This window comes from Schistocerca americana, chromosome 3 (assembly GCF_021461395.2).
Source record: "Schistocerca americana isolate TAMUIC-IGC-003095 chromosome 3, iqSchAmer2.1, whole genome shotgun sequence".
Lineage (NCBI taxonomy): Eukaryota > Metazoa > Arthropoda > Insecta > Orthoptera > Acrididae > Schistocerca > Schistocerca americana.
The window spans coordinates 350337355-350351882 of record NC_060121.1 but is presented as its reverse complement, the minus strand read 5'-3'; the positions used below and the strand labels follow the sequence as shown (position 1 = coordinate 350351882).

General features: G+C 37.9%; 1 protein-coding gene across 1 annotated transcript in view; it reads left to right on the top strand.

Annotated features, from left to right (window-relative positions):
• Nucleotides 1–14528, top strand: part of LOC124607238 (anoctamin-7-like) — a 96890-nt gene that overhangs the window by 47960 nt on the left and 34402 nt on the right. The window contains exons 6-8 of the mRNA XM_047139510.1: nt 559–816; nt 4216–4436; nt 10060–10255. Coding sequence (XP_046995466.1) covers nt 559–816; nt 4216–4436; nt 10060–10255 — 675 coding nt within the window. The remainder of the gene's footprint in view (nt 1–558; nt 817–4215; nt 4437–10059; nt 10256–14528) is intronic.

The following is a 14528-nucleotide window of genomic DNA, read 5'->3' as shown; positions in this document are numbered from 1 at the left end:
TTAGTGTGAATTTATATCTTTGGTCAATGATCTGCAAAGTTTGCTTAATATAGCAGTAAGAAAACAAATAATTTCCTTCTGGCAGTCACTAAAACTGTATAATAACATGAAATGAACAAAGAAGTTAGAGGCTTAGTAAGAGGGCTGTTATTGGAAAAAGTAAATTAAGAGAATAACAAAGAGATTCACAGAAAGTAGCACTGGTAGAAGAGAAATGAATCACGTTCAGTGTCAATTTTCTGCCATATATTTTCTCCCACTTTCCACTGTATTCAGTCACTTACTCTTTTTCTTGCTTCATCTGACATGTATCTTCTGAGACACCTGTGTTCTTTTTCATGTTTTGCTTCATGAATATCAGTTTCTGATAAGCCAATATTTATTGACTTTGATAATTGTATTGTTTGGTTCCCTCTCTTTCTTGATTTTGTATGAATTTTGAATGTACCTACATTTATTGTTCCAATATTGGCCACATACGTAACAGCCAATGCTTAAAATTTTTTTTGAACTGTGAATAAGATAGGATTTTTTTGTAACACATTTTTAAAACTGCAGGCTTCTACACTGGATGGCTACTGCCTGCTGCTGTGGTTGGCTTGTTGGTCTTCATGTATGGTGTTTGCACAATGCACTCAAATAGACTGGCAAAAGAAGTATGCAGTAGCCAAGGACAGTTTAAGATGTGTCCTCTCTGTGATGTGGAAATTGGTTGCAATTATTGGGACCTGAGTGATGTTTGTGGCTATGCTCAATTTGCCTACCTCTTTGATCATCCAGGCACAGTCTTCTATGCAATTTTTGTTTCATTTTGGGGTAAGTAATTTATTTTAATGATGATAACCCTAGTAGTAGTAGTAGTAGTAGTAGTAGTAGTAGTAGTAGTAGTAGTAATCTGCTTCAGTTGTTGCCACCAACTGATACTTTGCAGCAGTAAGATGCTATACTCCCATTTTGAAGGAATGAGTTTATACTCAACGTCCAGTTTGTGTGATCCTAGTGTTTCTATAAAATAATTAGAGCCCAAGCCAAGTCATTTGTTTTGGAAAAGGTGATAGCTAACTTCTTTACCTGATCCTATCTTGTGGTCAGTCTGTAATCTTGTCACATAACTTTCATGAGGGGCAGCCATGTTTATATATAGACTTAAACATAATTGCTGTGTAGCTTCTTGTATAGGCTAGACTGCCAGTCAGTGTCATATAGTGCTGCTCACGACGATGTTGTCAGCTTCAAGGCTGGTTCACAGGCTATGTTGCTAGTCCACCCCACTCCAACACCAGCTTCTCTAAATTTGAAGGGTGAAAACAGTCACTCAATCATTTCACTTCAACAACCCTCCAAATATCAATCTCCTCCTGTCCCTGTCAGTGTACCTGCACTCATGTATCTCCAACCTGTTGCCCCACTGGCTTCTCATGTTGTCTTCTGTTTGTAGGCTATGTGTACTTGTCACAGTTGTCTGGCTCTATTGTGACCTCCCTTCTCCTACACCAGCGTAGTTACTGTAGATATATGCAGATATCTCTGCTTATTCTCTGGAGAGATCTCCCCACGCACCACCACAGTCACCTCCCCATATTTTTATCCTCCTTTGCCCCCTGCATACACCAGCCTGAATGCAGATGACAGCTGTATTAGAGTTTTATCAAGTAACATTCCTAACATATGACATTTGTCAAAATGCAGTGTGTTCTATATCCGCATATCATAATACTTTTGGTACACATGTATTTGCATAAGAAAGGTCAATGTGTTTGATGTCTTGTAAGGAACCCACCCACAATCATCTAGGCCACAAATTTTCAAGATAAGTATTTTGTTATTTCAGTCTTCTTTTCCCCGTTTGAGTGTAGATATGGTGGAGTAGTGAGACGGAGAATGGTAATTAATTTTGGTTGCTAGTGCTATTGCTCAGTTCACTGTTAAACCCTGTGTTCATATGGAGTGAGAAGTTCTGTTGCAACTGTATCACCACATAATTTACAGGTTTAGAGTGAGATTATAAACAGAATGCTGCAGTGGCAAAGTGAAGTCTCAATAATTCAGTAAAGTGTTTACCTGTCCTTCTGCTGTTATGAAGAAATTGAAATTCTAACCATACCAGAGGACCTGTCAAGGTTATAGTACATTTAGTTTTTGCATATTTTATGAAAGAAAGTACATGAAATGAAGTTCTAGTTAGTTATCAGTTGTCTTGGAATATGGTAACAGTGTCATCTATTCTATCCAGTGGTAAAAAATACCAGTACTAAGATTCTTCCAGTGCAAGGAAACAACAAAATCAAGTACAAGGAAATCTCAATAGAACTATGAAACACCAATAGAATGCTGTAATCATGAAAAGACACTATACTAGACGTTTTCTTTTCTCCATCATTTGTTGTTCCATTCTTCCACAGTTTTATGTTTACTCTGTTATGTGCATATGTCTGATTTTCATAGACGAGATGTATGTTCCTCATTATCAATATTAGGTGCATTTATGGGACACTTACGTGGAACAACTATACGTGACTGGTTATATTATGTGGCTAATTCATCTTAAAAGGGGAGGACGTGGGATGGTTCTCACTGGTTTGGCTCAAACTGTGTGAATAGAAGCAAGTAAATGACCTTTCAAAGTTCCTAAAATACTTTATGTGAGTGGTCCATAGGAAAAAAGAAAACACTCTTTGAAAGTTTTTCGACCACATTGTGAGTGATTTTTGAATAACAACTGTGCAGTCAGTAGTGTGGCACAGTTGGTTAGTGTACAGAATAATAATTATTCATTGTATTTTATTCCCTGCAATTTGGAACTACCAATTAAAAAATTTAAATATAGTTTAACAGTTTCATTTATTTACATAAAATATATATAATTTACAGTTAGTTATAATGGTTTTAATTTGAATAATGATTATAGTTAAAGGGGCCAGTTTTCATAACTGGATGTAGTTATGAATGGAAGTAATGTTTCTGAAAATTCTATCAAGGAATTACCTGTTTTTTATTTATTACAGGCAGCTTCATTACATATTTTGGGCAATAATCATCAAAGAAACATTTAAAACATAAATATTGTTCACACAACACACATTTTATGAATGCATTTTTTCAGCATAAACATTTTTCTGAAATATGCTTCAGTGGAAAGCCTACTTCATTCACATTTTTAAATGGAGGCTTTTCCCTCTATCAAGTTTGATGCATACCAAGCATATTGAATCATTGGAGTGAAAACAGGAGCAGTAAACTGATGCTGCATGATGTGCATCTTTCCTCAAGAATAATTCTTGCTGTTTTTGTAGCATACATAATCTTTGTAATCTTTTAATTAGATTTTTGACTTGGTGATAGATATTTATATAACATGGTTGGGTAAGAGGAGTCCATACTGTAGAGACCATTACAATATCTCAGAAAACAGTTGAAATCACAAACCATTAGAGATGAGTCATTCAAAAACAATCCATGTTTAACTATATTCATTATTCAGATTAAAGTAATCATTATTAACTGTAAGCTGTGTATACTAATTTTATGTATATAAATTGAACTGTTAAACTATATGTAAATTTTAACATTGCTAGGAATAAAATACAATAAGCAAAAAAAATTTGGGTAGCAGCAGGAATCAAGCTCATGCTGCCAAATTATCACACTGTACACTTACTGGCTGCGTAACACCACGAAAGGTACAATTGTTACCCATATAATCACTCATAATTCAATCAAAAAACTTTAGAGTATTTTTTTCTCATTTCCTATGACCCACTCAGATGTAATATTTTAGGAAACTCAAAGGGTCATATGCTTGCTTCTACTTAGAGTTTGAGCCAAGTCGATGAGACCTGTCCTGCGCCATCCTCTTGCTAATGTCAAGTGAAAAATGGCTTTTAAAACTGGAAATTTGTATTTATTATTCACTGTATCTTCACTATCCTGCTCCCCCCCCCCCCCCCCCCCCTCCCACACACACACACATATTTTTAGGAGTTTCAGAATGACAAGTTTGACATTTGAACTTACAATGAAAGTAATAACACAATCAATGAAAGATGAAGGCCACTTGTCCCAAATAGAGAAATAGAAACAAGTATTGATAAACAAATGCTAAACTGCTGCTCTTTGACAATTCAAGTTTCTACAAAACTAAGCAATAAATTCCTAGTAGTGTCAACACAGCCCCAGTCATGCTTATACAGTGCCAGTTCTACTCTTCTACTACAGCTGTAACTTTCCTGGAGTACTGGAAACGCAAGTCTGCAAGCCTGGCTCATCACTGGGATTGCATGGGGTTCCAGGAGGAAGAGGAACGGCCACGGCCGGAGTTCGCAGCACGTGCCCCATTTCTGGAACGTAATCCTGTTACTGGAGTGAGGGAACCAAGCTTCCCTTCCTCCCTACGGCACAAACGCATTGCTGCAGGAATTGGAATAATTTTTTTGATGGTGAGTTTCTTAATCACATTTTCTCATGCATATTCACCTTCGTGTTAAGTAAGTATATTTTGTTTTGTAATTTGCATAACTTCTCAACTTATTTTCTCATCTTGTACTTACATCATGAAGGATGATAGGTGGAGTAGGAGTTGGAAAGGTTTGTAAGTTTACCACATTTTGTCTAGATATTCTAAGTCGAGTGATGTGAAATGGCAAAAATATTTCTACTTGACTTCTTATTTTTACATTTTTTAACTTGAAATCTCACTCACACTTTTCATTCAGTTTTATTGTTTAACAAAATTAGTAAACATCTGAGGTAAAACAGTTTACAACGTGGTTCAGTGTAGAATCTGCAACATGTAAACTAAATTTGCCGCACGAGATAGATCTGCCCCAGTGTAGCTCCTTTTAAGATTTCCTCCTCCTGTCCTTCTGAAACAGCAATGATACCATTGTAATGCTTTCCGAAACAAATTGGAAGCAGACAGAATTAGACAATAGAAAGCATAAACTGATTCAGAGAGGTATCCAAAAGAAATTTCATGATCCATATCATCTCTCCAGAAAGTTCTGAGATTGATTTTACTCCTGGCATATAAGCAACATTAGCACAGGAACTACAGTGGCAGCTTGAACTAAAAACTGTAAGTGACAAATGATCATCCAGTCAGTCAGTGGTGAGAAGGTAGTGTGAAGTAGTGGACGTGATGCCTTAATGTGTCAACATTTTTGTCAACAAATCACAGTGGAGAAACATCTCTAAATCAAATGTTCAACACATTCTCCAGGATGGTTTGAAGAAGACAAGTGCGTGTCAGATTTATCCCTCACACCTTGACTCCTAAACAAAAAATGATGAAGCAGGGATACCTGCCATGACTTGATTGAAATACAAAATGCGGACAATTCTTTTCTGAAAAAAATCATCACAGGTGATGCAGCCACTCACAAAACAGGGTAGTGCAGAAATTCACATGAAAAGTCAATGATGTGATGATAACTTTTCTTTATTTTTAACTATCCAGTCTCAAAACTTTTTGTACTGCTGTGCTGCATCATAAAGCCTCACCAGACTATTGAGTTGTTGTTAAAAGGAGAAAGACTCCTAGTCTAATGTATAAAGGAGCAAGCACCAGCTTCTTGCTACTGCTTTTTAGTGTATGTTCTAGCTCAGTTTATTTTGTATTGATAAATAAATATTCCGTGTGTAATCTTTCATTGTTCCTGAAGTTTCATTGTTACACCTACCAATATAGAGAGAGACTGATGTTACATCACTGTGTATGACATCAGTGCTCTCAAATCTGACTGGAATTTTAATGTAGTATGTCCCAACAATACTGAAGCTGAAGTAAGTAGAAATCAAAAATAAGATTTCAGTTGGGCTCAGTCATAAGGATATTTTACAGATGACAAATGATTGACTTCAGAACAACATTATGATGTCACAAGATTATGGTATTTGTGGGTTAACATTTTTCTGCCTTCATTTGATTAAAATTTTATATTTAAATATTATTTTATGTAAATTTTTAAGATTGTTAAGATTCCATTATTATATCTTTTTATGTAGATAATTTAGGAGTAAAGCAAACCATTCATCGAATAGCAACAGCAGTCAGTTGTTAACAGGTGTGCAGCAAAGAAGAACAAAAAAGTTCAGCAGATGGACTGGGTAGGGTTATGTCATGTAGTGTAGGATGAGGGGAAAAGAGGGAGGAAGGAGGAGGAGGAGGAGGAGGAGGAGGGATGGGTAACTAGTGTCTCCGAGGGAGGCAGCAATCATACAGGATAGGAATGCATGTGATAGAGGTGGCAGATAGACAGGCTAGGCATGCAACACACAGGCACAACAGACATGGAGGTGTGGTGTGTGATGAGGCTGATATGGAGGCATGAATTTGGAGGGGTTGACAGGTTATAGGAAGGGGAAACTGTTGGCTAGAGGGTGTGAAGACAGTGGGTTAGTGGAGATTGTGGTCAGGAAGATTGCAAGAGTGGAGAATGTCTTACAAGGATAACTCTGTTCTATGTAATTCAGAAAATGTGGTGCTGGAGAGAAGGGTCCAAATGGGATGGGTTGTGAAGCAGCCACAGAGCTTCACTATGTTGTGCCCAACACAATGTTGTGCCACTGGGTGATCAACTCTGTTCTTGGCAGTGGCTGTTCATTCTGGTAGACTAGACAGCTGGTAGGTGGTTGTGCCCACATAAATTTCTGTGCAGAAGTTGCAGCAGAGCTGGTATATGACATAGCTGCTTTCACAGGTCGCCCTGCCTTTCATGGGATAGGAGAAGCCTGTGACAGGACTGGAATAGGATGTTCTCGGTGAGTGAATTGGGCAGGTCTTGCATCTGTGTCTTCCACAGGGAGTGGGAGTGGCATAGGGATGGAGCAGGATGTTGTACAGGTTGAGTGGACAACAGAATACTGCTTTAGGAGATGTGGGAAGAATCATGGAAAGGCTGTCCCTCATTTCCAGGCAGCACCCTGGCAAAGTGTGTGGTTCATCTGCTCCAATCCATTAGGGGTGATACTAAGTGATTCTTAGGAATGGAGGGAGAATTAGGAGTGTGTAATGATATGGCATTGGAAATCTCCGATTTGGCTTCCCAAGAAGACAAACTTCTTGACAGAAAAAGGACAGACATTTGCAAACTCAAAACAGACCTTGATTTAATCATCCTCCCATAGACAAAGACTCCACCATTGTCACAATGAATCACAGTGTGTAGCTAACAGAAGGCTGTCACAAACTGCCAATTTCCCACAGCTTAGCCTCAGAGACCAATCACTTCCTTCACCAATTCTCAACCATCCCACTCCATTACTGCTGGGATTCCTTTCTGATACTGTTGATGTCTCCTCCCTATATACCAACATCCCTCATGCTCAAGGCTTTGCTGCTATCAAACAATACCTATCCCATTGTCCTTCTGGCTCCAAGCCCACTACCTCACCTTACCAATTACATTCTCACACACTTCTACATTTCCTTTGGAGGAAGGTTTATAAACAAATCCATGGAATGGCCACAGTCACCCATCGACCCACTCCCCATGCCAATCTGTTTATGGGCCCTCGTAGGGAACCTTTTTAACCTCCCAAAAACCCAAACCCATTTGTTACCCATGGGTGGCACAATGATGAGAATTTCGTTTCCCAATATCCTGAAGCTTTGAGAGTTCAATCTGTGCTTCACAACGTGTCCCATTTGGAGCTTTCCTTCCAGCACCAGCTTTTCTGAACTATGTAGATGGGAATTATTCTTGCAACGCACCACTTCCATAATCCACCTGACCTCAGTCTCTGTTAATCTACTCTCTCTCTCTCTCTCTCTCTCTCTCTCTCTCTCTCTCTCTCTCTCTCTCTCTCTCATATAACTTCTACCAAATAGTTTCCCTTTCCCTGTCCCGTCAGCCCCTCCATATCCATGCCTCCACATCATCCTCATCATGTGCCGCAACTCACTGTCTTTGTTGCCTGTTTGTCACATTCCCAGCCCATGTACTTGCCATCCCTCCCTCATGCTGTCCTATGATGCACATCTGTTGCCTCCCTCTGATCTGTTAGCTACCTATCTCCAACCCTCTTCCTGCTTCCTGCCTCTTTCTCCTTCCACCCACACCACCCAGCATAACCCCCACCCCAGTTCAACTGCTGAACTCCAATCCTGGCAGCGTGTGTGCGTAGTCTAGCTCATAGAAGAATTTCTACAAAAAGCTGGCTACCCCAGCACTGCTCCCACTCTATCAGCCCTCCTTATCTCATTATTAGCCACCTCATAATCAACACTTATTTTCCCACTGCTGCCAGTGACACATGACTCCGTCATTTCTGCGCTATCAGTTCAGATATCACTCTAGTGAAATCCAAGAAGATAATGCTTTTTATTAAGTGTTAAATGTGACCGTATGTGATTACCAATAATCTGCAAGTGTGTGGCTTCCTTTGCTCAGTTTTGTTTATTTCAGGTATACCCCTCTCATTTCATTGTGCTGCCTTCCAAGGCATTCTTACAAGGCAATTAATACATCATATTCTTTATAATAGAAGACAGAATGTCATTATAGAGGTCAGCAATAATAATTAAGCACTTGTACAAAATTAGGTCATAATGATTGTCATGCCCTTAACACGTCCCTCTCTGTCATATATTTATTGCCGTGTGTTTTAAATCAAGCCATGAGGGCTGCAGCCAACTTCTGTGTGATATCTAGTCCCCTCATTGGTATGTCAGGTAGAAGATTTTGATGTGTGTCCAGAGGAGTTGCTTCACCTTTTATTTTCCAATTGCTCAACCAGCCACAATTCCCTGTTACACCAATTTAGATATTGCGTAGTTTGTGTATCTATATAAAATTTTCCTTCAGGCTATCTGGTTCATCATCTGTATAAAGATTATTTTCAAGTAAAACAGTCTTGGTTGTAATAATTATTATTTAGTGACATGTTTTGCCTTTTTAGGGCATCATTAGATTTTCTACAAAAAGAGAAAAAAGGAAAAATAATAAATAACCAGATGTATGGTTGTATCACTTACAGATCAAAATAGAAATATCAAAGCAGTACCTATAAACCATTAAGAGGAAAACTTACATTTGCTGTTATGATCTAAAATAAGCATATGCTAAACAGGCTATGTATATGTACAATAAAAATCAAGTAATGAGAAAACCTTTAAAGAATAAGGAAGAGGTTCAGTAGCAGAGGCAAAATGAAAACATGCATATGCATCACATATACATGTGTGAAGGTCCCAAAGTGAACAAATATTGCCAGAATGTATGTGTTGTCATTGTGTGGACCCAGCATATAGCATGATGGTATGAGTTTCCATGGGATACACAAGATCACATCTGGTTCACTTAGACACTAATTTGGATAGCATCAGTTACATTTGTGGCGAGTTAAGGCCAGTGGTTGTGCACCGTCTTTGGAGTCTCCATGACTGTTTTTCAACAAGGTAAGATGTTGCTTATATGTTCAAGACCTATCTCCGTATGAGAGGGTGTTAATTTGTTATTCTGGCCATCACATTTTACAGATCTTTCACAAAACTGAAAACATCTTGCCATGGTTACCAAGAAACCTGCACTCCTCCACTCACTAGCACCTCTGGTGTGTAGTTTGTTGCAGCATGGGCTGACATCCTAGCTAACTTTGGCTTGATGCCCAGCAGAGTTAGAGCTATTGTTGCTTCCAGAAATGGCAGCTCTGAGCACCAAACTAATTTTCTTGTTTTCTGTCTTTCCTGGTGTAGTGCTTGTATTGGCCAGCAGTGTAGAAAGCCCAGAAATCTAAATTTGTTTATGCTCTCTTGGTACGCTGCAGTATCTGCTCTCATGAGGACTCCATCTTGTAACCCCCAGTGCAAATATTCAGTGAATATCTCATATCTGACTTTTAATATTCCTGTTATTTTTGTGTGTATTTAAATAATAAATTAAACAAATATAAAATATTTAACATGCATCTGATATAGTTTGAGTATTATTATTATTATTTACTTTTTTTTTAAAAAAAGGGTCTATTTGTATTCGTTGGTAGGTGCAGAAAATATCTTCCCTACAAAAATTATATCAGTGGTAATATGATATTGTAGTTTGTAATTTTATTCTGTTTCAGATGTCCCTGGTTATAATTTTCATTATTGCCATCATAATATACAGAGTGCTTGTGTCTATTCCACTGTTCCAAAATGCAACCCTCAGATCACAGGCACAGGCCATAGCCAACCTTACAGGTGCCGTGGTGAATTTAATTCTTATAATGGTCATGAGCCGTGTTTATGAGAAGCTTGCTTATCGTCTCACAACATGGGGTAAGTTGTCAACAACAGTTTTAGATGATGATGATCAATCTGTTACATAAGGCATCCTAAAAAGTAATGCCTCCAATTTTTTTAAAGCTTTTTAAGCAAAGAAACTGTATTCACATTCTACCTCTTCATTCTTCACATCTCCATTTTTGTTTCTCAACAATCATCCTGACTATGAACCCATTTCTTCCAATGAGGGACTGATGTTGTCACTGTAGAATGTTTGATTTTGTTGATGGAACCACAATTTCATCTCTGCTTTTGCCGCTTCATCACTACCAAAAAGTGAAGTCCTTAACGGTCTTCTTTAAGTTTTGGAAACAGTTGAAAATCACACGAGACCAAGTTGGGACTGTAAGTAGTATGATAAAGGACAGTCAACACAAGAATGTTGGACTGTTGATGTCGCAGTGCTTGGGTGTTAACTGGCATTGCCATACTGAAGGAGAAGGTGCACCATGTGTAGATGAACTCTTTGAATTAGAAACTGAATTACAACATTCTGTTTCTCAGGTACTGACATAGTTATGTTACAATCTGCCATGCTACATACTACAATTTCAAGCCATCTCATGGAAGAGGGCTATAAAAATGTAGTCATGAAGAATAAATGTGTGCAATGTCCCAAGTTCGAGTCTCGGTCGGGCACACAGTTTTAATCTGCCAGGAAGTTTCAATGTTAATAATGTTTGTTTTTATTTAAAAGGCTTTAAGAGTTCTCACATAAAAAGTTCACACGCGTTACTTCCAGCACATCCTCATACACAATTTTTACAGCGATTCTTGCAAAACCTGATGATAAAGAGGGATCACTTTGGCAAGTTTAAGACAGTTGGGAAAGCTCCCTAGTGAAGAGGACAAGTTGATTATATCTGAAAGGGGTGTTTCAATATTTATAATACATTTATTTATGATTACGTCTGGAGTACCATCCATTACCAAGCACATATTTTTTGAAGCTTTTGCTATGTGAATAATTTCATAGGGTTGTTTCATAGAGATAGAGCATGAGGAGACAAGACTTCAATTTGTTCTGGTGGATGCTTGGGCTACCTCTCTTATTACAAATCATATCTTTTGTATTGTCTGTATACTATCACTTCAAGAGAATTATAGCCCTTTGGGGATAAGTTATTGCCTTGTTCCTTTTTACTATTGCCTTCATAATTTATTACTTTCCAGACTACTTTGCTTTTATTTTTTGTCTCTGACATAACTTTATCATTGGCCACTATTTTTTTTCTGATGTATGGCTTTTCTACATGGCTGAATGTATTTTGTAATGCAACTTGAGGAGAATGAACATGTGGAGGCTTTTTCTGCAACTAGGCAGTTCTCTTTGCATGTTGTTTGAGATTTTTATGCCTCACGTTATCCACTTTTTGCTTTTAGACTTGTGTTCTTTAGAACCTGTGATTCGAGGGAAAATGCTGTTTGAAAACAACAGTTAAAAATATCTGAGAACTTTTCAAACATTTTGTTGGTGTCTCATGCACCTGAGAAATTTCTTCCTAACTTCCTCTGGATTGTAAGTCAGGAATGTTACTATGCTCTGAGTGTTGAACCTTCTTGCAGTCACAGTGAGTGAGAGCAACAATGAGTATGGATCTTACTGAGGCCATTAATAGTGCAGTTTTGGTGCATTTTAGAAAGGCAAGTAGCCAATCAGATCACTACAAATTATGGTAAGATTATCCTGCGGAAACTGTGCTCACCAAAGCAGGCAGACAGATGAGAGTAGCTAATGTTACTGCATGTACAGCATCTTACTTACCATCGCTTATCATAACAGAACTACTGATATGTGAGCACAGCCAAGGGTAATAGCTTGTCACACTATAAATGGACACTTCTTTTGATTGGGTTCACATTTAAGGACCAGCCAATTATTTGTTAGAGAAGTTTTTGGTTGTTTCTTCTGGTGTCTGTCTCTCTGGTCAAGCATTTGTTTGCAGATCTCTCTTGGCGGTTAGGTAGTCAGTAAATATTTTGTCACCTGGTCTTCCTCACCTGTTGGTCTAATGAACAGGTTATTTGAACATTTAGCCTGTGAAGTTGCAATTTGCAAACTTACCTAACCGCTTGGTTTTCTCTGGCATGACTGTTCAACTAGTTTTTGTACTTTTTTTATTATTAATTAGAATTTTTTTCCTCAAGTGTTTGTCTTCTTTTTAACTGCTCTTTTTTATCCTATCAACCTCATTTGCCAGATGGTAGGAATCATGAGCTTTTTCCTGGGAAAGGAGAGATGTTATCAGAATGGAGGAAAGGTGTGGAAAATCACTGAAAGGAAAGCATTAGGATGGAGGTGGATAGGTGACGATCAAGAATGGGGAGTAGCTGACCACTCTGAAGAATCTCAAGTGGCAAGCTTCTTCTATAGTTCATTAGAAACTATCATTAACCACATCACACATTGCTGTGTGCTGTATTGCAGTTCAGGATAATTACACAACTGTGGTGTAATATATCCCTTTGGTAAACTGATATGTTACCCCACATCAACATAATCAATGAATGATGATCGTGACCATTAAAATTTTTGTTAGTTAAGTAGCTTAGAATCAGCAACTTTTGGGAAATTTCATTATGTTTGTGCATGTAAGTGGGTACTAATGGATGCCTTGCATCTTCAAGGTGGGACAAAAATGGCAGCTAAACTATGCATTGCAGTGTCTTCTAGCTTGGCAGTTATTTTTTGCTATGATGTCCCATCTTGAAAATGGGGTGTGCCGTGAATAAAAGGGCATGCCATGACAATATTGCTGAAGTCACAGAATACATGTGACCCTCAGTTAGCTGTCAGTGCATGTAGAACTGTTGCTACTTACTGTCAGATAAAGTCCATTTTACATTGCGCTAACTGTATATGCAGTTTCCTATACAGCTGTTAACTGTAATGGAAGATGCAATATAACTGTTGTCAGAAGAAACAGTTTTTATTATTTAGGAAAAAGTCACAATATATCAAAGTTTACAGGTTCCAGCACAATTACTACTGCAACATAGTAGTAGTTCTAAGTAAGTCAAGTTACACAGTTTTAGCTAAACATGCAGCAGTTCAGAGTTAGAGGACAACAACATTCTCGGCTAGTACAATCATACACATTATTTAAAAACTAACAGAAACACCACACTGTGCATAGATGTTGTTTGTATGATACTAAAATGGCACATTAATTTTGTATGTTTCAAACAGCTCCTATGTTTGAATAAAAATAAATCAACTGTAATGATGTTTTCTTGTTTTACTAACAACATGTCAGATATTGTTCACTTCTGTCAAATTTAATGATGTGCAACTGACAACTTTTAGAGTTACCAGTATTTTTCCTTAATTTATGAATCCATGGTGTATGAAAGTAGCTGCATTTTCTTAATTTTGGCCCAAAACAGCAAACACTGTGCCATTAAAGTAAAGTATCAATCCAACATGAGTACTGATACATGCTTTTCTATCTTATCCTTTTCCCAGATTTGATGGTTTTCCAGTATCCTATGAGCCTCATGATGTTGAGATCTGAAAAAGCAAGTGAAAGTGTCCTGAAGTTGAAAGTTTCAACACGGAACACATTTGGATTGCAAAATTTGCTTATTATTTCATCATTTGCAGCATTTCTAGAAGTCGGAGGCCGTTATCCCATATTAATCTTCCAGGTGTGTCAGTATCAAAGTAAATTGATGGGCTGAAAATGCTTAACAAGCCCACCAACCCCAGCTCAGACTTTACCTTCATCACAGGTTGCATACGTTGGTGAAAAGAGAAAAGAACAAAGGAAAGGCCAAATAAAAGAAAACTCAAAAGAACAAACATTTTGTCTGAAATTCCCACCTTCATAACTGGAGTCACTGTAAACCTCATCCCGCAAGTATCAAAGTCAAGCCTGGTGGTGAAAAAAATTTCCTGCACCAGTTTTAAATGTGAAGGCAAAGGGAGGGACAGTTACTTATCAGTTCTGAAAGTTTCATTCTAATTGTAAACAGCACTGCGTTGGGGACTGTCACAACAGCATGTCACATCGGCATGCTATAAATATTACACAAGAGTGAGCTGAGGGATAGTTATTACTTTATGCTAAAAAATCCCTTGATTCATGGTAGATGTTACGAAAAATGTTAAGCTATAGTATTTGTCTTTAAGACAGTATGTTATCAGATTTGTGCTGCTTTGTATATTTCCCTGAATAATTCACATGTCCACCCTTCTTACAGAAGCTGAAGTGTAGATGACCCATTCAACGTGTTGCACCATAGTAACTTTGAGTTGTTCTAGTAG